The sequence below is a fragment of the Hemibagrus wyckioides genome, linkage group LG11, assembly GCF_019097595.1.
Source record: "Hemibagrus wyckioides isolate EC202008001 linkage group LG11, SWU_Hwy_1.0, whole genome shotgun sequence".
NCBI lineage: Eukaryota > Metazoa > Chordata > Actinopteri > Siluriformes > Bagridae > Hemibagrus > Hemibagrus wyckioides.
Window position 1 is genome coordinate 15,724,044 of NC_080720.1, and position 26,545 is coordinate 15,750,588.

A 26,545-nucleotide genomic window follows, 5' to 3' on the forward strand; every position below is an offset into this window, starting at 1 on the left:
CTACTACCAGTAATATAGTTCGTCACTACACTTACTTATAGTTAGTACACGCAACAATTTTTTTCCTAGCTCTAGCTTCATTGGAAACTATTTTCGTCGAGGTAAATAAATAAATAAATAAATAAATAAATACAAATGTCTATAGTGTGTCTACCGTGTCCTTTACTCGGTGTTCTATCACAGAACCACAATGCTCTGTAGAAAAAAAAAAATATGAATGCATACTAGAAAATAATAAAATTAAAGATGAAATATATATGTATGTAATAAAATCACAGTCGTAGCCAAGCTGTAAGTGTAATGAACTTGTGAATGAATCTGAGTGCCCGAGAGGCACAGAGCTGACTCTTGCTCCCTCTAGCGGTCTTTATCAGAACTGACCGCAGCGGCTATGAAAACAATAGCAGGCGAGGATGGGCGGGTCTTTATAAAAAGTTGCGCACACCGATTGGCTGAATCTGTGATTGACATGTTTGCCGAGTCACCGCCTTGAAAATACTTTAGCGTCCGGAAGTTTAATAGGACGGTTTCTCCTACAGTCGCCACTGGAGAAGGTAAGAGCAAAAGGAGAGAGTTCTAAATATCCGAGAACAATAATAAAAGCGTTCATGCGTCTACGGATATTTAACGATAAATATAATCATAATACATAATGGAACATATTCTTGCTTATCTGTCATTAACCTTATTATTCTAATTATTATTTGGTGATGTCATGATGTCCCAAGACACAGCGATGAGCTAACTTACTAAACTGACCAATGTTTGCAGTCTCTCAGCTTTAATAGTTCACTTTGAAGGGTGTTGTATTGTCTCGGGGTGTGGACGTGGATTTGAACTATTTAACCATATACACGTATTTAACTATTACTAAGTAGATCCACGCCTTCTGGTGTACTAAACGCAGGCAGTATGTAGCCAGGGCTGTGTTTGGTTCCGTAATGAACACGTACATCAGTTTCCACACGCCACTAGAGTCAGTGTTACTTCTAAAAGTATATTCAAAACTAGGAAAATTAAAACTAAGCAAATGTCTGGTATGTCTAAGTACTGATATTAATGATCTGTGAAAAAAGAAAGACTCGTACTAAAGGAAAAAAAAAATCACTTTCGGGCTTGGTGTTATAGGAAATGAATCAGTGACAGGGAGGTGAGATCAATTTAAAGTCAAGTCAAGATGCTTCATTGTCATTTCAGTCATATATAGCTGACGCAGAACACTGTGTTAAAGGTTTCTCCAGGACCCTGGTCATACATATAACAACATATACACTGACCAGGCATAACATTATGAACACCTGCCTAATATTGTGTTGATCCCTCTTTTTGCTGCCCTGACTCGTCATGCACTGTGTATTCTGACAGCTTTCTATCAGAACCAGCATTAACTTCTTCAGACATTTGAGCAACAGTAGCTCGTCTGTTGGATCGAATCACACGGGCCGGCCTTTGCTCCCCACGTACATCATTGAGCCTTGGCCGCCCATGACTCTGTCTCCGGTTCACCACTGTTCCTTCCCTGGACCACTTTTGATAGATACTGACCACTGCAGACCGGGAACACCCCACGAGAGCAATTCTTACACTTGCCCATTTTTCCTGCTTCTAACACATCAACTTTGAGGACAAAATGTTGACTTGCTGCTTAATATATCCCACCCACTAACAGGTGCCATGATGAGGAGATAATCAGGGTTATTCACTTCACCTGTCAGTGCTCATAATGTTATGACTGATCGGTGTAGGTTCAAAATAAAACACCAACAACACCGAGCTAAGGACAGAAAGTAGTTGTCCTTGCTACATGAAGTGCAACAGTGCAAGACAAAGACAGGGCAAACGGACAATACAAAAACAACACAAAACAGTACAGGACACATTGTGTGGAAAAAAGGGTAACATAGAAGAAAGGTAAACAAGTGGGTTCTTAAAACATATATGTATAGCAGCAGCTGGTGACAATATGAAGTTGATTATTTTCTTTTCTACAGACCTTATACCACGGTAAATTGCTTAAATGAAACGTGTCATATTTTTGAGTTGTGGAACATCCACAAAACAAGTTCCCAGAGTTAGAAAAAAGCAGCAAGTTTTCACCTTTCTGTGTCCAAAATGGACCTGATGGGACATCTTTATCTCTGACTTTTACAAAGCACTGACACCTGAGACATCTTCCAAAAATTTGCTCACAAAACACCGCACCATATTAACAATTACATCATTTCATACAGCACATTCACCACATGTTTGTTGCTATAGAAACGATATAACATATTGACAAGGAGATTGGAGAAATCAGCACTACTGTGGTATAAATGTGCTGTAACAGTAGGAGAAATAGGACTGAATGATAAAGATTTTGGCTTGAACAAATCAACATGTTGAAGGTCATAAAGAGAAACCTAGTCTTTGTTTTTTGTTGTCTCAATGACGTTTTTTTTTAACATTTAAAAAGCAGCCACAAAACTTCTAACCTGTCTTCCTTTTTTAGAATATTTCTATTAATGCAATTATCATGGCCAACATATTTATCTTTCAGAATTTGCTGCTGTTACACCCTGGTCTTGAAAGGAAAATATAAAGAATAGCTGTATACACTCACCACCCACTTTATTAGGAACACCTGCCCATTGATGCAGTTATCCAGTGAGCCAGTCATGTGGGAACAGCACAATGCATACAGTCATGCAGAGACAGGTCAAGAACCTCAGTTAATGTTCACACAAAACATCAGAATGGGGAAAATGTGATCTCTGTGTCTTTAATCATGGCATGGTTCTTGGTACCAGATGGGCTTGTTTGTGCATCTCAGACACCACTGATCTCCTGAGAATTAGACTGAACCAGTCACAAGACTTTACACAAGAATGGAACAAAAAACACTGAGCGATTGCCAGTTCTGTGCTGGGAAATGCCTTGCTGATGAGAGAGACTAGAGGAAAATTGTTGAAGATTTTTTTCCCATTCTTCAGCTGATCCTGTGCCCATTTTGACCTTAGATTCTTGTTCTTGGAAGACATGAGGAGAATCTCTGTTGTAGCTCATCCATCTCAAGATTTGATGTTTTGTGTGTTCTGAGATGCTTTTCTGCTCACCATGGTTGTTAAGAGTGCTTATTTGAGATAGACTTCCTGTCAGTTTAGAATAAATTGGTCATTGCTCATTTGATCTCTCTCATCATCAAGGTATTTCAGCCTGCAGACCCTCTGCACACAGGATGGTTTTTGTTTTCCACACTATTCTTGTTTGATTTAAATATTGGGTGAACAGTGTAGGAAGTGGACGGATGGATGGATCGATGGATAGATGGATGGATGAATAGATGGATGGATGTATTGATGGATAAATAGATAGATAGAGCTACTATCTAGTATGGGTTTGTCACTAGTATGCTAGATAGTAGCATTTTGATGAAGTATAATCTGGCCCCTGTTGAAAAAAAAAGTTTGGACCCTCCTAGTATAGAGTGTAAAAAGAAACCCATGTTAGACTGAATAAAAAGTCATGATTTGAACTTGAGAGCAGTCATGATCGTTTGAATTGTCCACATCTGTGTGAATATTTATTTATTTATTTATGTTTATTCTTCTTATTTTTTATTGATTATATTTGGCAGCATGCCCGTGGTTAGTTCTCTATTATACACATGCACTCACGCAATCAGGCCTCACCCTGCTTGTGAAGAAACACTGGGCTGAGTGAAAAGAATGGCTGAGTCTGTCACAAACGGTTGGCCTAAATGACAGGTGCAGCAGCTGTGTGTGTGTGTATGAGCGTGTGTGTGTGTGTGTGTGTGTGTGTGCGCGCGCGCGCGTGTGTGTGTGTGTGTGCGCGCGCGTGTGTGTGCGCACGCCTGCAGACATCTGTGATTAAAAATTGGGCCAGCATATATTTGCATGTATGTTCTCTTTGTTTATGAGGAAAGTGTGTGTGTGTGTCTGTGTGTGTAAGAGAGAAAGAGAATGTGAGAGAATGAGTTTGAGCAAGAGTGTGATTGCTCTGTGTAAAAGAGTGTATAGAGAGAGCGTGTGTGTGTGGGGGGGTACGTGCATGTGTATGTGTGCGTGTAGAGTGGATAATAGTGGCTGAATGCGCTGGGTCTCTCTCATATTGTCATTATCAGCAGTATCACTGTTCTGTCCGTTCCACATACTGACGTTACACCAGTACCATTGGCCTTCTCGCAAAAAGCCACAGATCTAGAGGAGAGCTGAGAGAACGAGGCCCTGTATTTATATCACCACTTTATAAACCAGATACTCTACACACTCTGTATTCAGACAGAGAGATGGGAAGAGAGATAGGGAGATAGTGTTTATCTGTGGACCAGGGTGTGATGCAGATTTGGGGATGAAGGTAATATTAATATTGGATGGCACCTGTGGTGTGGAGGGTATCAGACGTTGTAGGGAAGGGACATCTCCATCCCTCGCTATGGGTAAGAGGTCTCTTTAAAACTACTGTAAAATTTTGGCTTAGCGGCAAATTTAATCATTCAGTTTTGGGCATCTTTGTTGGGATTAGTCCAAAATTATTCGGACGGTTCTGCTGTGTGTATTTATACATGGAGACTTTGTGACATGTTCATCGGAGCTGAGGCATGATGACAGATACGTTTCCCTGCTTTAAGTGTTGTTAGTACATTTTTTAGTCATTGCCATACAAAACAAAAAAAAAATCATTCAAGCGGTTTTGCACCCATCTGTGTAGAGTTCAGATTCACATGTACTCCATATGTCTGTGGGTTTCCTCAGGGTTCTTGGGTCCCCCCTCCCACTGTTGGAAAACATAACAGTAAAACCGTGGATTGGCTAAGATAAATTCTATGCATGAAGAGTGCATATCAGAGTGTGTGTGTGTAGTGTCCTGTGACAGACTTGCATCCCATCTAGGGTGTATTCCTGCCTTTCTTGGGATAGTCCCTGATAAGATAAATCAGTTAATGACAGTGAGTGAGAGAGTGAGTGATTTGTACCAATTAGTCATTTTTTTGTCAAATTTTTCAACATACCTTGTTTTTACAGTGTATTTTATTTAACACCAAGCCTTATTGCCTCATATGTTTTCTTATCAATTACTCATTTGTGTAGGTCACGTGACTCCACGTAATTGCTCATCTTTGTCCTAGATACTTTTCGTGATACGTTTGTGGAACACGGCCAAAGCCACATTGCGGCAAGGGCTTGTCGTTAAGTTCTTGCATAATCTTTTAAAAAGCTGTCATTAAAATGAAAACTTTGACTTTTGACTTGACTTTGAAAGGCACAAATAGAAATTTTTAGTACAAATGGAAACAATAAATAGAAGTTGCTGCTCATCCATTTTATCAGTATAAATGTTATGCTTGTTTTCTGCCATGCTTGACCTCAGGAGATCATCAGGATGTCCTGCTGTTGATCACAGACCAGACTTTGATCTGTTTGTGGAATGTGGTAGACTCTCACTTGATTAGTCATTGACTCTGAATCCAAAGGTTACCGTCATGCTCCATGTTAAGCTTCTTAAGCATCACTAAATAGCTTGGGAATTGGTGAAGACTGATACGGTAGAACAGTCAAGCCTTTTTTCCAGTGTACAATTTTCTTTCTAATTCTTTGTTTTAGCTTTATTTATTTTATTTGTGTTGGATCATTTAGACAGTCTCTGTCTCCCTTTCTCAGTCCCAGACCATGAACTACGTTGGCCAGTTGGCAGAGACAGTCTTTGTAACTGTTAAGGAGCTTTATCGTGGACTAAACCCCGCTACACTCACCGGTGGGATTGATGTCATCGTTGTGCGTCAGCCAGACGACAGTCTCCAGTGCTCGCCTTTCCATGTGCGCTTTGGAAAACTGGGAGTTCTTCGCTCCAAGGAGAAAGTGGTAAGGGACAGGGCAGCATTGATTGAAGTGTGATGGTGTGGCGTAGACTTATAAGTGAATCTGAAATTTATAAATAATGGTACACCATTACTTAACTCTATATTGGTATAAACATGAGAAATAAAGATATTTCAAGGTGTGTGTCTCATAAAAATGCTTCTATATGAGAGAGAGAGAGTAATTTACCAACTATTTAAAACATACTCTAGCTGTTTTCCCCATATAAATAAATACACTAAACTTCTATTGCAGTATTTTATGGTATTTAAAATCATCTGTTATGAAATTGCTCCATTGTAAGGAGGCATATATATAATATCCACCACTCAAATGATCATGTCACCCCATGTCAAGTGGTTGGGGTTTTCAGTCGCAGGTCAGATGCATTCAGTAGTGCACTAAAAAGCACCTCAAATTTGAACATCAGCTGCCATTTTTTTATTTTAAATATAAAAACGCATGAATATTTGTAAACACATGTGAAAGCATGGCAGGGTTCGAAATCTTCCGACTTTTACATAAATTTGCAATTTGTCCTCGGATAAAACCTGTTTGTTCTGCTTTTATTCCTGAAATATTTTCCTTATATCCTATGGGTAACCTTGAAGTTTTGAAAGCTGTGGTTTATCCTGCTGTCTTGATTTTATTATTATAATGTAATTTGTATGACATGGCATGTCAGCTTTTGGTACATAGAAATGCTGTCTCTGGTGCTGTGTGAGTTCTTCATATTAGTGGCATACTGGATTCTTGCTGAACACACCAGTCCAACTTGTATGCATGGAGACTAATGAATGAAAATTTAATGTTACTTGCTAATGTTAATATTACTTATTTTTTCCTAATTAAAAGATCACCATCCCAAAACTATCATACACTATATTGCCAAAAGTATTTGCTCACCCATCCAAATAATCAGAATCAGGTGTTCCAATCACTTCCATGGCCACAGGTGTATAAAATCAAGCACCTAGGCATGCAGACTGTTTTTACAAACATTTGTGAAAGAATGGGTCGCTCTCAGGAGCTCAGTGAATTCCAGCGTGGAACTGTGATAGGATGCCACCTGTGCAACAAATCCAGTCGTGAAATTTCCTCGCTCCTAAATATTCCACAGTCAACTGTCAGCTGTATTATAAGAACGTGGAAGTGTTTGGGAACGACAGCAACTCAGCCACGAAGTGGTAGGCCACGTAAACTGACGGAGCGGGGTCAGCGTATGCTGAGGTGCATAGTGAGAAGAGGTCACCAACTTTCTGCAGAGTCAATCGCTACAGACCTCCAAACTTCATGTGGCCTTCAGATTAGCTCAAGAACAGTGCGCAGAGAGCTTCATGGAATGGGTTTCCATGGCCAAGCAGCTGCATCCAAGCCATACATCACCAAGTGCAATGCAAAGCGTCGGATGCAGTGGTGTAAAGCACGCCGCCACTGGACTCTAGAGCAGTGGAGACGCGTTCTCTGGAGTGACGAATCGCGCTTCTCCATCTGGCAATCTGATGGACGAGTCTGGGTTTGGTGGTTGCCAGGAGAACGGTACTTGTCTGACTGCATTGTGCCAAGTGTAAAGTTTGGTGGAGGGGGGATTATGGTGTGGGGTTGTTTTTCAGGAGCTGGGCTTGGCCCCTTAGTTCCAGTGAAAGGAACTCTGAATGCTTCAGCATACCAAGACATTTTGGACAATTCCATGCTCCCAACTTTGTGGGAACAGTTTGGAGCTGGCCCCTTCCTCTTCCAACATGACTGTGCACCAGTGCACAAAGCAAGGTCCATAAAGACATGGATGACAGAGTCTGGTGTGGATGAACTTGACTGGCCTGCACAGAGTCCTGACCTCAACCCGATAGAACACCTTTGGGATGAATTAGAGCGGAGACTGAGAGCCAGACCTTCTCATCCAACATCAGTGTGTGACCTCACAAATGCACTTCTGGAAGAATGGTCAAAAATTCCCATAAACACACTCCTAAACCTTGTGGACAGCCTTCCCAGAAGAGTTGAAGCTGTTATAGCTGCAAAGGGTGGACCGACGTCATATTGAACCCTATGGATTAGGAATGGGATGTCACTTAAGTTCATATGCGAGTCAAGGCAGGTGAGCGAATACTTTTGGCAATATAGTGTATCTACCTGTACCTAAAATAAACATGCCATCTGCCTAATGTCAGAGAAAAGCTAATGTTCTATATTGAACTCAGTAAAACTAAATGCTGAAAATAGCTTGTGTAGTTTATCTTTTATCTGATACATGTTTATTTCTAGGTGGATATTGAGATCAATGGGGAGCCGGTTGACCTGCACATGAAGCTTGGGGACAATGGAGAAGCATTTTTTGTGGAAGAGAATGAAAGCTTGGAGGTATTAAGGAAGTGTCAGTGACCATACAGTGTGGTGTTTAGAAAGTCTGTTTTAAAATAATTGCAGAACTGTAAGAATCCTATTTACTACAAGCTGTAATTAATCTAGAATATATTGTTTATCTATCAGGCAGAAGTGCCAGCTCACCTTTGCACCTCGCCCATCCCCATGGAGGTTCCAGAAATTTCAGAAGTGGCCGAGTCTCCCACCAGCACCGCCTCATCTTCGTCAACCCGGAGGAAAAAACGGCGCAAGAAACGTACCCGATCTGACGTACACCTCCATGAGGATGTTAGCTCCTCCTCAGAGGAGAGAGAGACCCCAGAACAGGATGTCCTGAAAGAGGAGTCTGTGTTCATGGCGAGGTTGGAGCTTTCATTCAGCTTGGGAAATACTATAATAAGCTTTGGTTGTGAGCGTACAGCTCAGATTATGTCGGTTTAAAAGGAACACATGCTCATTCATGGAATTTTCCAGTCAGTCATTTATGTGGCAACAGCACAGTGCTTACAGTCATGCAGATTCTGGTCAAGATCTTCAGTTCACAATCAGACAGCAGAACGAGGAAAGAATGTGATCTGAGCTCAAACCAGTCTGGCTATTCTCCTCTGACCTCTCTCATTAAAAAGGCAGAAGTCACTTAGATCATACTGAGTTCTCTTCTTCTTTTTCAACTTCATCTGATGAGCGTTAGTATTTTAAGGCAAAAGTTCAGTTAATAGAAACAACTGTTTGCCATCTCTGCTCATGGTGTCGCTAACATTGTGGTATTAACCACTTCCGATTTGGAAGTGGATTTTTTCACACAAGTGGAGTAATTCACACAGTGAGCAGTCTCAGTGTGGTTATACTAAATATAAGCACTCTTGGAACACCACTCAGCCAATCAAATTAGACCAGAACTGATTGTTTTATATATGGAGTTATCGCATATCCAAGTTATATTGTCATTTTGTTTTAATTATTTTTCTTCTGCACTGTGAATATTTCAGGTTGGTGTATGGTCTGAATGAATCGGATATTGATTTTTTTTTTTGTGCATGTGTGTTTCTGTAGTAAGTCTGTGTATTACTCTCTGTCTGAGGAACCAGATGTGCTTGGATATCAGGCAGGAAACTTGCATCCTTATTCTGATGGAGAGTGTTCACCTAATGAAAGGTAATAATATGCATCACAGAGCCTCTCACTCAATGAACAAATCTGAACATATGTTTAGTCTTCATTATTTACGATGCATATATTTCACTAAATCCACTTGATTGGTTCTCACAGTCTCTCCTTGCATTATGTCTTTTGAATGAGCGTACTACTGTACATGCTGTTTAGTGTATTTTTTTCAACTTAGCAGCTCTATATACACTATATTGCCAAAAGTATTCGCTCACCCATTCAAATAATCAGAATCAGGTGTTCCAATCACTTCCATGGCCACAGGTGTATAAAATCAAGCACCTAGGCATGCAGACTGTTTTTACAAACATTTGTGAAAGAATGGGTCGCTCTCAGGAGCTCAGTGAATTCCAGCGTGGAACTGTGATAGGATGCCACCTGTGCAACAAATCCAGTCGTGAAATTTCCTCGCTCCTAAATATTCCACAGTCAACTGTCAGCTGTATTATAAGAACGTGGAAGTGTTTGGGAACGACAGCAACTCGGCCACAAAGTGGTAGGCCACGTAAACTGATGGAGCGGGGTCAGCGGATGCTGAGGCACATAGTGTGAAGAGGTCGCCAACTTTCTGCAGAGTCAATCGCTACAGTGGTGTAAAGCACGCCGCCACTGGACTCTAGAGCAGTGGAGACGCGTTCTCTGGAGTGACGAATCGCGCTTCTCCATCTGGCAATCTGATGGACGAGTCTGGGTTTGGCGGTGGCCAGGAGAACGGTACTTGTCTGACTGCATTGTGCCAAGTGTAAAGTTTGGTGGAGGGGGGATTATGGTGTGGGGTTGTTTTTCAGGAGCTGGGCTTGGCCCCTTAGTTCCAGTGAAAGGAACTCTGAATGCTTCAGCATACCATGACATTTTGGACAATTCCATGCTCCCAACTTTGTGGGAACAGTTTGGAGCTGGCCCCTTCCTCTTCCAACATGACTGTGCACCAGTGCACAAAGCAAGGTCCATAAAGACATGGATGACAGAGTCTGGTGTGGATGAACTTGACTGGCCTGCACAGAGTCCTGACCTCAACCCGATAGAACACCTTTGGGATGAATTAGAGCGGAGACTGAGAGCCAGGCCTTCTCGTCCAACATCAGTGTGTGACCTCACAAATGCGCTTCTGGAAGAATGGTCAAAAGTTCCCATAAACACACTCCTAAACCTTGTGGACAGCCTTCCCAGAAGAGTTGAAGCTGTTATAGCTGCAAAGGGTGGACCGACGTCATATTGAACCCTATGGATTAGGAATGGGATGTCACTTAAGTTCATATGCGAGTTAAGGCAGGTGAGCGAATACTTTTGGCAATATAGTGTACATATGAGGGTAAACTGTGAACTTGAATGAGAATAGAAGCAGTACTTTATATTGTTCTCATTTCTCCATCTACCTATTTCACACTCTCCTTCACAGCTTGTTCTATAGTCGACCCTCCTCTCCTAAGAGTGACTCTGAGTTGTTGGTAAAGCCTCAGGAAGCATCAGGGCCTCAGATGCAGTGGAACTGGGGTGGATTTCCCAAGGTGATCTGCTTTCTTCCTAGAAAACATCATCTCTTTTTCTGTCCCAGCAAATCACCCCTTATCTGATATACTGTGTTATGGCTGCAGGTGTGTCCAGCAGAGCGAGGAAGCACAGAGTGGCTCTGCAGCCCCCCATCTCTCGTTACACCATCTGAGCGCTCCCACTTCCGCACCATCCAACGGCAGGCCTCATTCAACATGGACCCTTCCGAACCCTTGACCACTGTAACTGTATTGAGACCAGAACCTAGAGTTTCCCACTCTACCCCAAACACAGATGCTTCTTCTTCCCCACTTGCACCTGCAGTGGGTTCTGAGCAACAGAACACTTCAGAACTGGAGGCCCTGAGTGGCCTGAATGATAGCATGGCTAACACAGTTAGCACATGTGGCACAGACTGTGACACTAGAACTGCAAATCAAGAAAACACTGCAAGTCCTTCTAACGCTAATAGGGTAGTCAGTGTTATTAATGACGTTAGTAAAAAGCCTGCCATCTTGATTTGCTCTGAATACCAGGCAAGCTCTGTTAATGTATTGGGTACAGCTGACACGAGTAGCATGGCTCCATTGGAAGCATTAGCTACCCCCGTCAATAAAATCAGTACTTTAACCGAGACTCAACACACTACTGCAGAAATGGGATCTTTGGTAGAGAGAGACAGTGGTATTGAAGCACTGATAGAAGGATTTGCAGAGGAGGAAGGAAAGGTGGCACAGGAGGGTGAGGCTACTGTGGCTCCGCACACGAATCAAGAAGCAAAGAGTGTTGGGGTTATAGAACATGTGGAATCTGTTAAATTAGAGGACAAGTCTGGCTTCTACCAGTCAACTAAAGCAGCAGAATCCTCGGAAAAGAAAAAGGGTTGGTTTTAAGCCCAGGCCCTGATTGTGCCACACACGATTGAGTTTGTAGTTCTTTGTAGTTTTTTGATGAGTTGTCTCACATGATTCCTCATCCATGTCTCTTCTCACCATATCATTGTACAGGCAAACGCAGTCAGCATGTGGGGCCAGCAGATATCTATCTGGACGATTTGTCCAAACTTGTCCCTGAGGTGGTTGCACTTTATTTTCCCAAAAGGTGAGACTTTTAATTTTCTTATGATTTATCATGAGAAATGACCTAAGCCATTAGAGATAAACTAACAGACAGACTATACGTAATATTTGTATTTACAGTATGTGTAGGTATTATGGCTTGTTCTGTGTAGATCAGTACAAGACTCATATTACATACAGAACATACTGTACCGGTGATATATAACAAGCACCAAAACTAAAATCTATTTGGAGTAATAAAACAGTATTTAATCATTAGAAAGAATTTTACCTGATGTAAATTGTTAGTATTAATGCATTACAGATCACAAATGTACAGATAATAGGTGTGCTAAAATGTTTTATTTCACTGTTGTTTGTAGCTCTAATTGGTTTTCATTGTGGGTTTTGTCTCTCGCTATCCAGTGAAGGTGAATCTCCTTCCCAGGGTGATGCTGAGCTGGGTTCAGTCCCACCCATACCGTCCCCACAGTCAGGCCAACAGTCTCCTCAGTCTCTAAGCACTGCCAATGTGGACAGTGGGACTGAGTATCTCTCAGACTCTACCACTGACACTCTGGACGTTACCATGTCCCTCTGTGGAACTGAGGGATACTCCAGGAAGATAAAAAAAGGTAGAGAAAGCATGAACACTAATTAAAAAATGAGTTTCCAGTGTAGCGTTGTAGTCTTACAATACTGCACACTGAACACCAAGTCTCAGTCTGATATTTTGCACCAAGTGAAGTGCTGGCTGTAAATATTAGTCCACCTATCTGTTCTGTCCTATATACTTCCCAAAAAAACAAGCATAATAAGCTATGTGTAATGATATTCCAGTTCAGAAGGTTTCCCAAACTGTCAGTGAGCAACTGTATTAAAAGATCAAAATATCAAAATACCGTCTCTGTAAAACTTCTATATAGATAGCAAGGTGACAGAAATAAAAAAAACGTTTCTATGTATTTGAAACGGAAACGCTCATGATTAAAAGATTCATTTCTAAACATTATTTCTTAACAGTGGTACCTCGGTGTTCGAACTTAATTTGTTCCAAAAGTCTGGTCGAATACTGATTTGGTTGAAAACCGAATTCTTTTTCCCCATAGGAAATCATGTAAAACAAATTAATCTGTTTCAACTCGATGGTTGATCTCACAACTTTCCTCTTGGCAACATTGATGCCTGATTTTCCCTTTTTTGGAGACATGGCTAGAGAAATTATACCACAAAAGATAGCTTGGGGTTATAACACAAGCACTCACAGATGATGCTTTCAGAAAGATGACGTGCATAAACTGCTTCATCTCTACTGTCCACGCCAGGGTACACCGCTTGGAAAGCTACTCAGCCCCTGTAAAAATGCTGCAGTTCTTTATAAACTGTACACAAATTGGTGATCGCCTCAGTCCCCTTTAAATTTCATATGAAAACGGCGGCAGACTTCAGCTCCTCCCCGTCTTTCAGCGCGTTCTTCAATCCGCAGACCGTGGCATCGCAGAGCGAGGATCAGAGGACGTGTGTGTGTGTGTGTGTGTGTGTGTGTGGGAGATATCAGGAAGACTCGTATTTGGCTTGTTCAGTACTCAAATGTTATACACATCTATGCAATACAGTGGAATGCTGCAATAAGTTTACTACCTACCCTGTTAGTCAAACCTTTATTTTATTTTATTTTATTTTATTTTATTTTATTTATTTATTTATTTATTTATTATTTTTTATATTATTATACCCTCATTGGGGTCTGAGCCCCCCTTAAATGAAAATCCTAGAATCGCCCCTGGTGTCACAATAGTTCTTTTCAGATTGGGTCGAACACAGAAAAATATTTTCGAAAACTGAAAATTTGTGTTGAAAATGCAGTTCACATTAACATTCGTTTGAATTTTGTTCGAAATGTTGATATTCGTTGCAATCCTGTATGAAACAAGAACCGGCGTTCCTGCCAGTTGTACACCGAAAATATTTTTATACACCGAGGTCAAATTGACTCGAAAATTCAAATCGAATACTAAAAATTCGAACACGGGTGGTCAAGGATCGAGGTACCGCTGTAGACAGACCTGCTTCTTATGCAGTGAATATCTGGTGAACAGACATTATTATTTGCAGCTTTTGCGGTGTACGTGTGGATTTCATTGTGCTTTTCTTTGTTTCAGAAAAGTTTGAAGAGCACATCGTCACATATCAAGACTTGGTCAACAACCCTGGAATTATTGACGACCCTAACCTTGTCATCTGCATCAACTCAAAGTTAGTGCTGTTGGACCAGCAGAGCATCCAGTTGTTGTCTTTTTATTATTATCATTTAGAACCCTCTTGCTGCTAAGCAAAATGAAATAATATATTCTTTCAGTTATTTAGCAGTCCATTTCTGTTCATCTCTTTTCAGTTATTACAACTGGGCAGCCGCTGCTCCGATGATTCTGTCGATGCAAGCTTTTCAAAAGAATTTGCCAAAGGTACAAAGCCCATTATTGTTTATTTAGACCATGAGGTCCTGCTTCTTGATCAATATTTAAATGAATATGTCTTTAACCTTTTATCTTCATGTAGAGTACAGTTGAGCAGCTGGTAAAAGATAAGATGCCCAAGAAGTCTGGTCGCTGGTGGTTTTCCTGGCGAAGGAAAGACTTGGAAAATAATCAGGTATATTTTGTCCTTTAATTAGAATTTGTGTGGTTGGCATGGCGATGCAGTAGTTATAGTTGCCAGATTACTGTCTGTGCAGAGTTTTGCATATTCTCCCACGTTCCGGTTCATTTCCACTGGGTTCTCTGGTTTCCTCTCAAAAACATGTGACTAATTTGATTAGCTATTCTAAATAGCCCTTATGAATGAGCGTGCAATGAACTCTGTCCCTATGTAAGATGTGTAAACACCTTTAAGCCCTCCTCCCAGGCTGTGCTTCAGATCCACTACGTCCCTGACCAGGATGAAGGAGTTACTGAAGATGAATGAATGAAAAATGAATGTATTACGATTTGAGAAGGCTAATCAGAGTCAGTGCATTATAAAAATTAGGCATGATGTACTACACTGAATTCATTTATATTAGACATTATATGGTCAAAGGTTTGTCAACACTTGACTAATCACACCCATATGTGCTTTTTGAATATCCTATTCCAGATTTAGTTGTTTAGCTGTAATAATTATCCTGCCCTCTTCTGAGAAGGCTTGCCACTAGATTTTGGAACATGGCTGTGGGAATTTATGTTCATTCAGCCACAAGAGCATTAGTGAGGTCAGGGACTGATGTCTGTTTTGGAGGCCTGCATTCCGGTTCATCCCAAAATTGTTCAGTCGAGTTCAGATCAGGGCTCTGTGAAAATCCAGCATTTCCAAACCATGTCTTCATGGACCTCGCTGTGCACATTGTCATGCTGGAATGCATGCTGGAATGTTTAGGGCTCTTAGTTCCAATGAAGGGAAATTGTAATGATACAGCATACAAAGATATTTTATACAATTCTATGCTTCAATTCTTTTGGCAACAGTTTGGGGATGAACCCATACCCTTTGGCCATATAGGGTATGTGTCGTCTTCTGCTTTTATTAACAGTTTAGACAGTAATGCACATTTTACCACAACTATGTCGAAATACCATGGTACAAAAAAGTTGCAGTATATTACCCAAAGCTGAAAAAAGGCAACTTTGAGGAACAGAGAGTATTGCTACAGTTTCTCAGTCATAGGTTGATTTTACTTTTTTTTCCAGCCAAACACAAAACCTGACTCTGAAGAACAACAACTTGAGGCATCATCTTCTATTCCTATACCTCCCACAATAACGTAAGATTTTGTGTTTATATACACGAGTGATTTTTGTCCAATCATTGAGGGATTTTTAATCTTAATTGTTAAGTGTAACAATGCCACAGCCTTACAATAAGGTGATTATTCACAAAAAACATTTTCTGCCACCTTACTACACTTTTTTAGGTTGCTTTTTAATGATCTTATCTTGAATCGGGTTTGTGCAGGAATCACTCTACTCAGCTCTCCAGTGATGATGATGGTACTGACCCTAACAGGCAGGAAAGTGTAACAGAAGTCACGAGCACTGCACAGTGCCTGAATCAGATATACCGCAAATCCCTCCGCCTAACCTCCCAACAGATAGTAAGTATCTCTGTTCCTCTATGTACACTGTACCTTTGCTTTACTATTTTAGTTCATTAGACTGTTGGTTGTTGTGTTACATTTTCAACAGTTGTTTGTTAAAAGCCTGCAAGTGTATAAATCTATTATAATACATGTGTGTGTCTGTGTTAGGAGCGTCTCAATTTAAGGGAGGGGGCTAACAAGATCGTATTCAGTGTGACCACTCAGTACCAGGGCACTTGCCGTTGTGAAGCTGCCATCTATCTGTGGAACTGGGATGATAAAGTTATAATCTCTGATATCGATGGAACCATCACCAAGTAAGTAAATGTGTATTGTACTTGTGGTTACATATATATTTTGATTTCATGGAGGGAACATGCTTGTTCTGAGGTAATGCTGTTCAATCTGTGTTAATGACAGGTCAGATGCACTCGGTCATATTCTGCCACAGCTGGGTAAAGACTGGACGCACCAAGGCATTGCCAAACTTTACCACAAAATACACGAGTAAGAGACACACTTCCACTCACTCACTGTCTTGTAGTCTGCTACTCTATAGACTGCCACATATGTGCAGTCAGTACAGATTACTGTGAATTGTATGCACTTATATGATATAATGAATCCATAAACTTCATTAGTTTTATGCTGAAGATAAAAGGCTAATGTTGCTAATAGATAAGGGAATCCTGTGTGTGCATATACTCATCGTCCACTTTATTAGGAACACCTGTACACCTACTCATTCATGCAATTGTCTAATCCAGGGGTGTCCAGTCTTATCTGCAAAGGGCCGGTGTGGGTGCAGGTTTTTGTTCCAACTGAGCAGAAGCCAAACCTGAGTCTACTGAAAGCCAAGATCAGTTGATTAGCCAGTTGGAATCAGGTGTAGCTCCTGCTTGGCTGGAATGAAAACCTGTACCCACCGGCCCTTTCTGGATAAGATTGGACATCCCTGGTCTAATCAGACACTTATGTTGCAGAAGTGCATGAAATCATACAGATGCAGACCCATGGAGATGGGGAAAAATGTGATCTCTTTGATTGTGGGATAATTTTTGGTGCCAGACAGGCTGGTTTGAGAATTTATTTAGAGTTATGTAAATTGCAGGTTTATATCATCACACACTTGTCTCAAATCTCAGTAATGCCACCTATGATGAAGATAAAAAGAATTGTGTAATCATATGCTGTGGCCTTCCACTCTTCTGTGCTATCACACATCTGGGAAGGCTTTCCACTAGATTTTAGAACTACGCTCTTCCCATTCAGCCACAGAGTCAAGCACTGATGTTGGGCGAAAAGGCCAAAACTGTTTAGTGGTGTTGAGGTCAGGCCACTCTAGTTCTGCCACATCATATCTTAATGGAGCATGCTGTGTGCATAGGGGCTTTGTCATGCAGGAACAGGTTTAGATTAGACAAGTAAGGAGAAATCTTAATGCTACAACATGCAAACACATCTTATATAAGTGTGTGCCTTCAGCTTTGGAGCAGCAGTTTGGAGAAGGTTCACACATGGGTGGGATGGTCAGGTGTCCACATACCTTCAGCTATATAGTGTCATTTTATTATGATTTTGATATGTACACTGTGTTCCAAATTATTATGCAAATTGGATTTAAGTGTCAAACATTTAATTTTTTGTTTTTCAATTCACTGAAATCAATCTCAGACACCTGTGATAATTAGAATCTCAGACACCTGTGATAATTAGAATCTCAGACACCTGTGATAATTAGAATCTCAGACACCTGTGATAATTAGAATCTCAGACACCTGTGATAATTAGAATCTCAGACACCTGTGATAATTAGTTTGCCAGGTGAGCCCAATTAAAGGAAAACTACTTAAGAAGGACGTTCCACATTATTAAGCAGGCCACAGGTTTCAAGCAATATGGGAAAGAAAAAGGATCTCTCTGCTGCTGAAAAGCATCAAATAGTGCAATGCCTTGGACAAGGTATGAAAACATTAGATATTTCACGAAAACTTAAGCATGATCATCGTACTGTGAAGAGATTTGTGGCTGATTCGGGTTTGTGCACATAAAGGCTGAATGAGGAAGTGAGGAATGAGGAAATGAGGAATGTTTCTGCCAGACAAATTCATCGAATTAAGAGAGCAGCTGCTAAAATGCCATTATAAAGCAGCAAACAGATATTTGAAACTGCTGGTGCCTCTGGGTGGTGCCCGCGAACCTCAAGGTGTAGGATCCTCCAGAGGCTTGCAGTTGTGCATAAACCTACTATTCGGCCACCCCTAACCAATGCTCACAAGCAGAAACGGTTGCAGTGGGCCCAGACATACATGAAGACTAATTTTCAAACAGTCTTGTTTACTGATGAGTGCCATGCAACCTTGGATGGTCCAGATGGATGGAGTAGTGGATGGTTGGTGGATGGCCACCATGTCCCAACAAGGCTGCGACATCAGCAAGGAGGTGGCGGAGTCATGTTTTGGGCTGGAATCATGGGGAGAGAGCTGGTAGGCCCCTTTAGGGTCCCAGAAGGTGTGAAAATGACCTCGGCAAAGTATATAGAGTTTCTGACTGCCCACTTTCTTCCATGGTACAAAAAGAAGAACCGTGCGTTCCGTAGGAAAATCATCTTCATGCATGACAATGCACCATTTCATGCTGCAAAGAATACCTCTGTGGCATTGGCTGCTAAGGGCATAAAAGGAGAGAAACTCATGGTGTGGCCACCATCCTCCCCTGACCTCAACCCTATTGAGAACCTTTGGAGCATCCACAAGCAAAAGATTTATGAGGGTGGGAGGCAGTTCACATCAGAACAGCAGCTCTGGGAGGCTATTCTGACATCCTGCAAAGAAATTCAAGCAGAAACTATCCAAAAACTCACAAGTTAAATGGATGCAAGAATTGTGAAGGTGATATCAAAGAAGGGGTCCTAGGTTAACATGTAACTTGCCCTGTTAGGATGTTTTTGATTGAAATAGCTTTTGATTTCAGTAAATATGACCTCCTAATGCTGCAAATTCAACAAATGACCATTTTCAGTTCTTTACAACCTATAAAATGTTTTCAAACTCTGTTGTGCATAATAATTTGGAACAGTGCATTTTGAGTTTTTTATTTTTGAAATAAATACTGTTATCATTGGGAGGTTTGATCAATAAAATTCGAATTATACCTTAACGGTTGATGACTTGAAAATTATACTGCCTGTCATTTGCATCGACTAATTAGGAAAATCAGAGAAAGATATCATTTGCATAATAATTTGGAACGCAGTATAATTTGACAATGTGCCATGTGTATGCTTGCCTTACTTGTTAGTTAGGTTAGCATCATCTTTATAAATCAAAACACTAGTCTTGGCTGACATTTTGATCAAATGGAAATTGTGTAGGGTTTTTTTGGCCTAAACTACTACTATCATCAGTGCTATTAATACCAAGGTTAGTAAAAGTGTTTTATGTCTTTTCTTCAGGAATGGCTACAAGTTCCTCTACTGTTCAGCTCGTGCCATAGGCATGGCAGACATCACCAAGGGCTACCTGCAGTGGGTCAATGATAAAGGCATTGTCCTGCCTAAAGGACCTGTACTACTTGCTCCCAGCAGCTTATTCTCAGCTTTACACAGGTATAACAGCACACAAATTTAAATATTTAATGCACCATTTTGTTTGGCGCATAAATGTTATCAACATACTTACATTTTCACAGGGAGGTAATTGAGAAGAAGCCAGAGGTCTTTAAAATCGCATGCCTGACTGACATTAGAGACCTTTTCAGTCCACACAGACAACCATTCTACGCTGCCTTTGGCAACAGGACCAATGTAAGCCTCATGCCAACAGTGGAGATGAAGCCATTACAGTGTTATAGCTAGTTTTATTTTCCTGAAAGAATAACAGATCTGTGTGTGTGTGTGTTTAGGATGCCTTTGCTTATAAGAAAGTTGGCGTACCTGAAACTCGGATCTTCACTGTGAACCCTAAAGGGGAGCTCATACAGGAGAACAGCAAAAGCCACAAGTCCTCGTAAGAAAGACACACAAGCAGACACTATGGGATTGGCGGCAGCAATAAATTAATGATTGTTGTTGTTGTTGTTGTTGTTATTATTATTATTATTATTATTATTATTATTATTATTATTATTATTATTATTTAATTTGAATCTGTTTTTTCCTAGGTATTCTCACTTGAGTGAACTGGTAGAACACGTCTTCCCTCTCCTCTGTATAGGCCGGCCTGCGTCCTTGGATTACCCAGAATACAGTAACTTTTCTTTCTGGAGAGAACCCTTAGCACAACTGGACCTCTCTTCACTCTAGACTTCCACATGTATTTATTAATTCTCCTGCTTCGCTTTACCTTTACTATGACACTAAAGCGCGAATGTAATAAAACCTGTATGCTGGATCAGTTCAGTCTTTAACTAACTTGTACAAAATGAAATACTGTATGTTATCAGAAGTTTTGGCTCATCTGCTAAAACAGAGAAAGATGTGTTTAGAAAAGCCAAAGATAATCATTTGGTATCAAATAAATCCAGTGTTTTGTTGTATACAACTTTTATTCTATTAGTTTTACAACATTTTAAAATTGAGAAATGCAGTGTATCTAAAACTTCATGTTTCTATGGTCTTAAAGGTTATTCTTTCCATCTTAAGGAAAGGTATTGTGAATGTCGTTCTATCTCACTACTTTCCACTACACCTTTAAGATCTAACTCTATGCAGTGAGCCTTGTTAAGAGAAACACAGTTCTTAAGGATGTCATAAGGCCCATGTCAAACTGGATATTTTGCTGAATTTTGTATGTCTGTGTGAACCTAATTTCTGTGCTGCTTCAGACTCATCTCACAGCAAGGAGATAATGCTAAAGATGTTTAAAACAGCAAAATTGTTGAAATAGTTTTGGGAAAAAAAGGTTTTTGTTTTTTTTCAATAGCACTAAAGCTCTAATCATAAATATTTATGTATTTATTTTTTTTATTCCATTGGAGGTAAGATAGTATGTTTTAAAGATTTATGACAAGGGGATACTGCAATTTCTTTCTGAATATCTTTTGAATAAATTCATATCAATTTCTTCCTACTTTACTCATGGATATTAACCAGATCTAAAACCTAGTGGATCTGCTGACCAACTACAACACAGCATGCCACTATGACTCAAGAAATGGCACTATAAATGTCACTAATACTACATTTCAGTAGGATTCACTGTAAATAATAATTTAACTCCATGTACTATATCCTGACATGTTTCCGCAAAAGCTACAATCATATATCTCAGAGACTTATCAGAGGAGCAGTTTAAACAGTTGAGGTAGTCAGAGTAGGGGTTGTTGATGTTTGTAGTGTGTGCAATGTATTGTTTGGAATCTCTTCTTTCAGGTTTGAATGATTGAATTGTTTGCTTTGTGGATATAAGATGTGTATTTACTGTAGAAGTGTTATGTATTGTTAGAATGGGTTTTTTTTTTCCACTTGGACAGACTGGAAAAGAGAACAGCAGGGGAGGACTGTGTTACTGCAAATCTTGTTCATAGAAAAACATTAAATACAACTTTGGTTTTTAACCTCTCCCTTTTTGATTCGTGACTTTGAAAAAGAGCTTGGGAATTTTATTTTTTGTGTGATCAAGATTTTATGTATTTATTCAGTTTAGTACACATCAGGAACACATACCACGGTCCAGTGAAATAGATGCCATGATGCTGTCCACTTGTAAAAAAAGAAAGAGGAAAGTAAAAATAAAAATAAAGTCAGAGAAGCAAAGTAAGGATGTCTATCTTTTTTAACCTATCTAACAACATCACAGAAATGTATGACTAGCTTGGAATAGTGTTCTTTGCATCGTTGAGCCTGGCAGTGGTGCCTTCTAGCAAGACAATGTCTCTAAAATAAGATAGCCAAGTGAAAGTTGCAGGAGTAGATGGCTCTATCAAAATAGTCTTTTTGGCAGCAGAACCTGCTGAAAGACGCCACAGCCATCAGGGAATACCGTTTCCATTAAAGGGTGTATATGGTCTGCAGCAATGCTTAGGTAGGTGGTACGTTTCGAAGTAACATCACATGGATGGCAGAACCCAAGGTTTTCCAACAGAATATTGCCCAAAGCATGAGACTGCCTCCACCTTCTTCCTATAGTGCATCCTGGTGCCATGTGTTCCACAGGTAAGTGACACACACGCACCTGGCCATCAACATGGCCATCAACAGACCCATACACAACAAACTGTGATTCACTGTGTATTCTGACACCTTTCTATCAGAACCAGCATTAACTTCTTCAGAAATTTGTAGCACATCTGTTAGATTGGATCACACGGGCCAGCCTTCACTCCCCACCTGCATCAATGAGCCTTGACCGCCCATGACCCTGTTGCTGGTTCACCTCTGTTCCTTCCTTGGACCACTTTTGATAGATACTGACCACTGCAGACCGGGAACACCCCACAAGAGCTGCAGTTTTGGAGATGCTCTGATCCAGTCGTCTAGCCATCACAATTTGTCCCTTGTCAAACTCGCTCAAATCCTTACGCTTGCCCATTTTTCCTGCTTCTAATACATCAACTTTGAGGACAAAATGTTCACTTGCTGCCTAATATATCCCACCCACTAACAGGTGCCATGATGAGGAGATACTCTGTGTTTTTCACTTCACCTCTCTGTGCTCATAATGTTGATGGGTGTAAGTGACAGTAAGGATCAGATCTAACCTTCCTCTTACACAGTGTCCCTATTGATACATGTTTAATGAATCATCTGATGTACAAGATTCTTAGATGCAGTAAAACATCTGGACCATACCACATCCCAGTCAGGTTGAGCAAACCCTTTTCCCAGCAGTAGCTGGAATGGAAGTGTACTGCAGTGAAAGGATCTTGGAAACTAAACCAGAGCTTGGGAATTTTTTTTTTTTTGCGACAGTGTTTTTGCTGTTATTTGACACCAGGGATAAGGATCTGACCAGTGTAGGTTTCGTTTAGTGTGGAAGTGGACTCTTGACCCTGGGCAGTCGGTGTTTATTTAATGACGCTCCACACGTTTAATACATTGTAGACGGATCTGAATAGCAAACAGGGAGATGAATGATGATGACTTACCCATAATGCGTGCTGTGTGCACGTCAGTCCAGGACAGGTATGTACTTTGTCTTGACTCATGCTATGCTAATATTAACCAGCACGAGGAATTTTAAGATTTAACCAAGGTACTAACTACAGGTAACGTAATTTCATGCACTGGTTATTGAATATTTCTTTAACTATATGCGAGGAGAGATTGAGAAGCTGTACTCAAACCGATAGCGGGACAGGAAAACGAAACTTACTGACTGCATGAAAGGGAGTAAACGGTTTGAAAGTTTCTATAGCCGCTATGAAGTCGGTTTTATGAACAAAGTCCACGTAAAAACACTATTAAAATGACCAAGCTGCTGTTTATCATCATTTCTAATCTTCCGTTATATATGTCACAAACGGTTTTCCTCCTTTTATTTAATGCTTTCGCCAGTGAGAAAATGTAGCCTGTTAGCCAATAGATGGGAGAAACTCGAATAATCTGTTATTAATATACACAATCAGGCAACTTCTTCAACACGTATTAATAACACACTAATGTTTAGACTGATCTTCAATTTCAGACATTATCTGATTTACATGGATTGAGATCCTGAGCTGTGGATGTTCTTCCTGTGTCCATGTGAGTTTCCTCCACTTCTCTGGTTTTCTCTAGGTGTGAAAGTGTGGGAGAATATCTACCGATCAGGCATAACATTATAACCAGGTGGCACAGCTGAAGTGTATAACCCTGATTATCTCCTCATCATGGCACCTGTTAGTGGGTGGGATATATTAGGCAGCAAGTGAACATTTTATCCTCAGAGTTGATGTGTTAGAAGCAGGAAAAATGGGCAAGCGTAAGGATTTGAGCGAGATTGAAAAGGGGCCAAATTGTGATGGCTCTGGATCAGAGCATCTCCAAAACTACAGCTCTTGTGGGGTGTACCCGGTCTGTAGTGGTCAGTATCTATCAAAAGTATCCTTTAAGTCCTTATGGCGGCCCGACCTCGCAACTTAAAGGACTTAAAGGATCTGATGCTAACATCTCGGAGCCAGATAACACAGCACACCTTCAGGGATCTAGTGAAGTCCATGCCTTGACAGATCAGGGCTGTTTTAGCAGCAAAAGAGGGACCAACAGAATATTAGGCAGGTGGTCATAATGTTATGCTTGTTTATTGTATCTGCGCTCCCTATGATAGACTGATATCCTATCCAGGGTGTGTAAATTGCTGTGTGTCTGCTTAGGTGCTGGATCCACCACATTCTGGCCTATGATTAAACGGTTACAAAAAAAATGAATGAAGCTTTTTTTCTTGTATATGTACAGATCAAGTGTTCAACAAAGAGATGGCTTCAAGCGTTTCTGAGAATCCTGTGGAACAGGAGTGTAGCTGCTGCATTTGTCTCCACTCCTTTTCCAGTCCTGTAACGCTTCCTTGTGGACATTCATTCTGCCTCACATGTATGGAGAAGAGCAAGAGCGTTAAGGAAGGTTTATCTGACAATCACTGTCCAACTTGCAGAGCAGAGTACCAGAATTCTGAATTTGCACTGAGGAACCTTAAACTGGAAAATACAACTGGAAATTACAAGGCAACCGTTCATGAAACAGCTGAAGTTGCACCTCAGAGAGAGGTCGAAGTAGAAGTGATGGAACAAAAAGATGAGCCATCTTGTTCTACACAGGGAGAAGCTGAATGTGAAGCACTGCACTACACTGGTAAAGATGTTGCTGATCATTCAGATTGTATTGAAATGGATTTATCTGCTGAGCTAAGCAAATACAGATCTCGATTAACTCCTGTCATGATGGATATCCAAGCCAAGATTGAGCTTGTGGATGATCTGCTGGCCAAGGCAAAGGAAAAAGAAGCAGCAGTCAAGACAGTAAACACAGACTTGAAGGCAGAAGTGAAGATGGTTCTGGAGGAGATGGTGGAGCTTCTGAGGAGCTACAGTACAGCAGGAATGGAGTTTCTAGAGGCCCAGTTAAGGCCTAGAGAAGAGGTGTGGGAGACCAGCGTTCAAACACTCTCAGACCTCCATAGGCAGCTTAAGGAAACAGAGCTACAGGTTAACACCTTGTTGGAAGAGCAAGATCAGGCTAAAATTTGTAAACAGATTCCAGAGGTTGAGAAACATGCCACAAGCCTGATTGTAGAAACTCAGAAAATTGGAGCAAATGCTGAAAACATCAACATGAGCCACATGTGTGAGGAAATGGAACACCGCAATTCTGACCTCCGTCTCAAACTTGGAGCTGCCCAGCGCCGTTTACGAAATATTCTCAACCCCTCTGAGATGACATTTGACTGTGAGACTTTGCATCCCTGCCTGGTGCTGTCGGAGGATCGTAAAACTGTGGCCTTCAGTGTTGTCAAACAACCATATCCAGCTGGACCACAGAGATTCACCAATTACTTTCAGGCTCTGAGTTCCCAAAGTTTCTACAAAGGAGAACACTGCTGGATTCTGCAAGCGGAAGGTTGTCCATGGGTTCTGGGGCTGTGCTATGGGGGGCTGCCCCGCTCTGGTTCTGAAAGTGGTCTAGAAAGCAGAAGTGAAGCTTGGTGCCTAATGTGGTACGATAATCTCCTTAGAGCCTATGAAGGAGGAAGAGAAACCCCGCTCAAGCGTACCCCTTTTTTCCAGAAGCTGGAGATCCACCTTAGCTTCAGCAAAAATTGTGTAACATTCTCTAGCATAAGCAATGTTACTGGAGCTAAAACTCATCTCCATACCTTTAATGTAAACTTCACTGAGCCTGTCTATTTGGCTGTGAGAATGATGTCTGGTCAGCCAAAAGCTCGAATAACATGTAATAGCGTGTAATGTTAAATCCGTCTCATAGCATCAGCTTCTGCGGGTCTGTGGAATTTCACATGTTCTTGTGTGCACACACAAACCTCCTAATTATTATTGTGAATTTGTAAAATTAAGAAAAAAGGTGAGTGTCATGCCATGAAAGGAACAATTAAACAATTTCAAAAAATAAAATCTTAATCTTCCTCCTCTTCTTCTTCTTCTTCCTCTTCTTCTTCTTCTTCTTCTTCTTCTTCTTATTATTATTATTAATAGTAGTAGTAGTAGTAGTAGTACTTGTAGTAGTAGGACTATGTAAACTGATGTTACCTGATTTGTAATTGTTTGTCATTTCTCACAAGGTCACATCACTGTATCATTACACTACACCATTTTTCCATCAGTAGTTAGAATCTGAATTTTTGTGGACTAGGAATGTCTTAAACTGTCTTTAAAACAGTTCCTTAAATCAGTTGCTAAAGAATTACCGAATCACTGGATCAACACTCGCATCAGTTACCATCTGATGGAATGTCTAAGCTATTTGTTTCTATTTGTATCTGCTATAAATGCTGTTTTAACTCTACATGACAAACATTGCTTTCCATCAGAAACAGAAACAAGCAATGGCCTTTATTTGTCAC

At 40.7% G+C, this 26,545-nt stretch overlaps 2 protein-coding genes across 6 annotated transcripts; both read left to right on the forward strand.

Annotated features, from left to right (window-relative positions):
- Positions 1 to 417: 417 nt before the first annotated feature.
- Positions 418 to 21,608, forward strand: zgc:123305. Of its 2 annotated transcripts, none has more exons than XM_058403471.1 (20): positions 418 to 554; positions 5,661 to 5,861; positions 8,124 to 8,219; positions 8,349 to 8,584; positions 9,276 to 9,377; positions 10,789 to 10,897; positions 10,985 to 11,762; positions 11,888 to 11,981; positions 12,365 to 12,573; positions 14,101 to 14,194; positions 14,334 to 14,403; positions 14,498 to 14,590; positions 15,664 to 15,737; positions 15,929 to 16,067; positions 16,221 to 16,369; positions 16,473 to 16,559; positions 19,507 to 19,659; positions 19,743 to 19,857; positions 19,956 to 20,059; positions 20,214 to 21,608. In XM_058403471.1, exons 2-20 carry the CDS (start codon positions 5,670 to 5,672, stop codon positions 20,353 to 20,355), a joined length of 3,036 nt encoding a protein of 1,011 aa, XP_058259454.1. In that variant the 5' UTR covers positions 418 to 554; positions 5,661 to 5,669; the 3' UTR covers positions 20,356 to 21,608. The 2 variants fall into 2 exon arrangements, with proteins under 2 accessions (XP_058259454.1, XP_058259455.1); XM_058403472.1 differs by lacking the exon at positions 418 to 554 and adding an exon at positions 5,430 to 5,545.
- A 1,364-nt stretch (positions 21,609 to 22,972) lies between these two features.
- On the forward strand, positions 22,973 to 26,112 carry trim107 (tripartite motif containing 107). 4 transcript variants are annotated; one of them, XM_058402064.1, is made up of 3 exons: positions 22,973 to 23,258; positions 23,678 to 23,736; positions 24,427 to 26,112. In XM_058402064.1, the coding sequence occupies exons 2-3, from the start codon at positions 23,718 to 23,720 to the stop codon at positions 25,929 to 25,931; spliced, it is 1,524 nt and encodes a 507-aa protein (XP_058258047.1). In that variant the 5' UTR covers positions 22,973 to 23,258; positions 23,678 to 23,717; the 3' UTR covers positions 25,932 to 26,112. The 4 variants fall into 4 exon arrangements, with proteins under 4 accessions (XP_058258047.1, XP_058258046.1, XP_058258049.1 ...); XM_058402063.1 differs by having other exon boundaries at positions 22,973 to 23,175; XM_058402065.1 differs by having other exon boundaries at positions 23,188 to 23,245.
- The last annotated feature ends 433 nt before the right edge of the window (positions 26,113 to 26,545 follow it).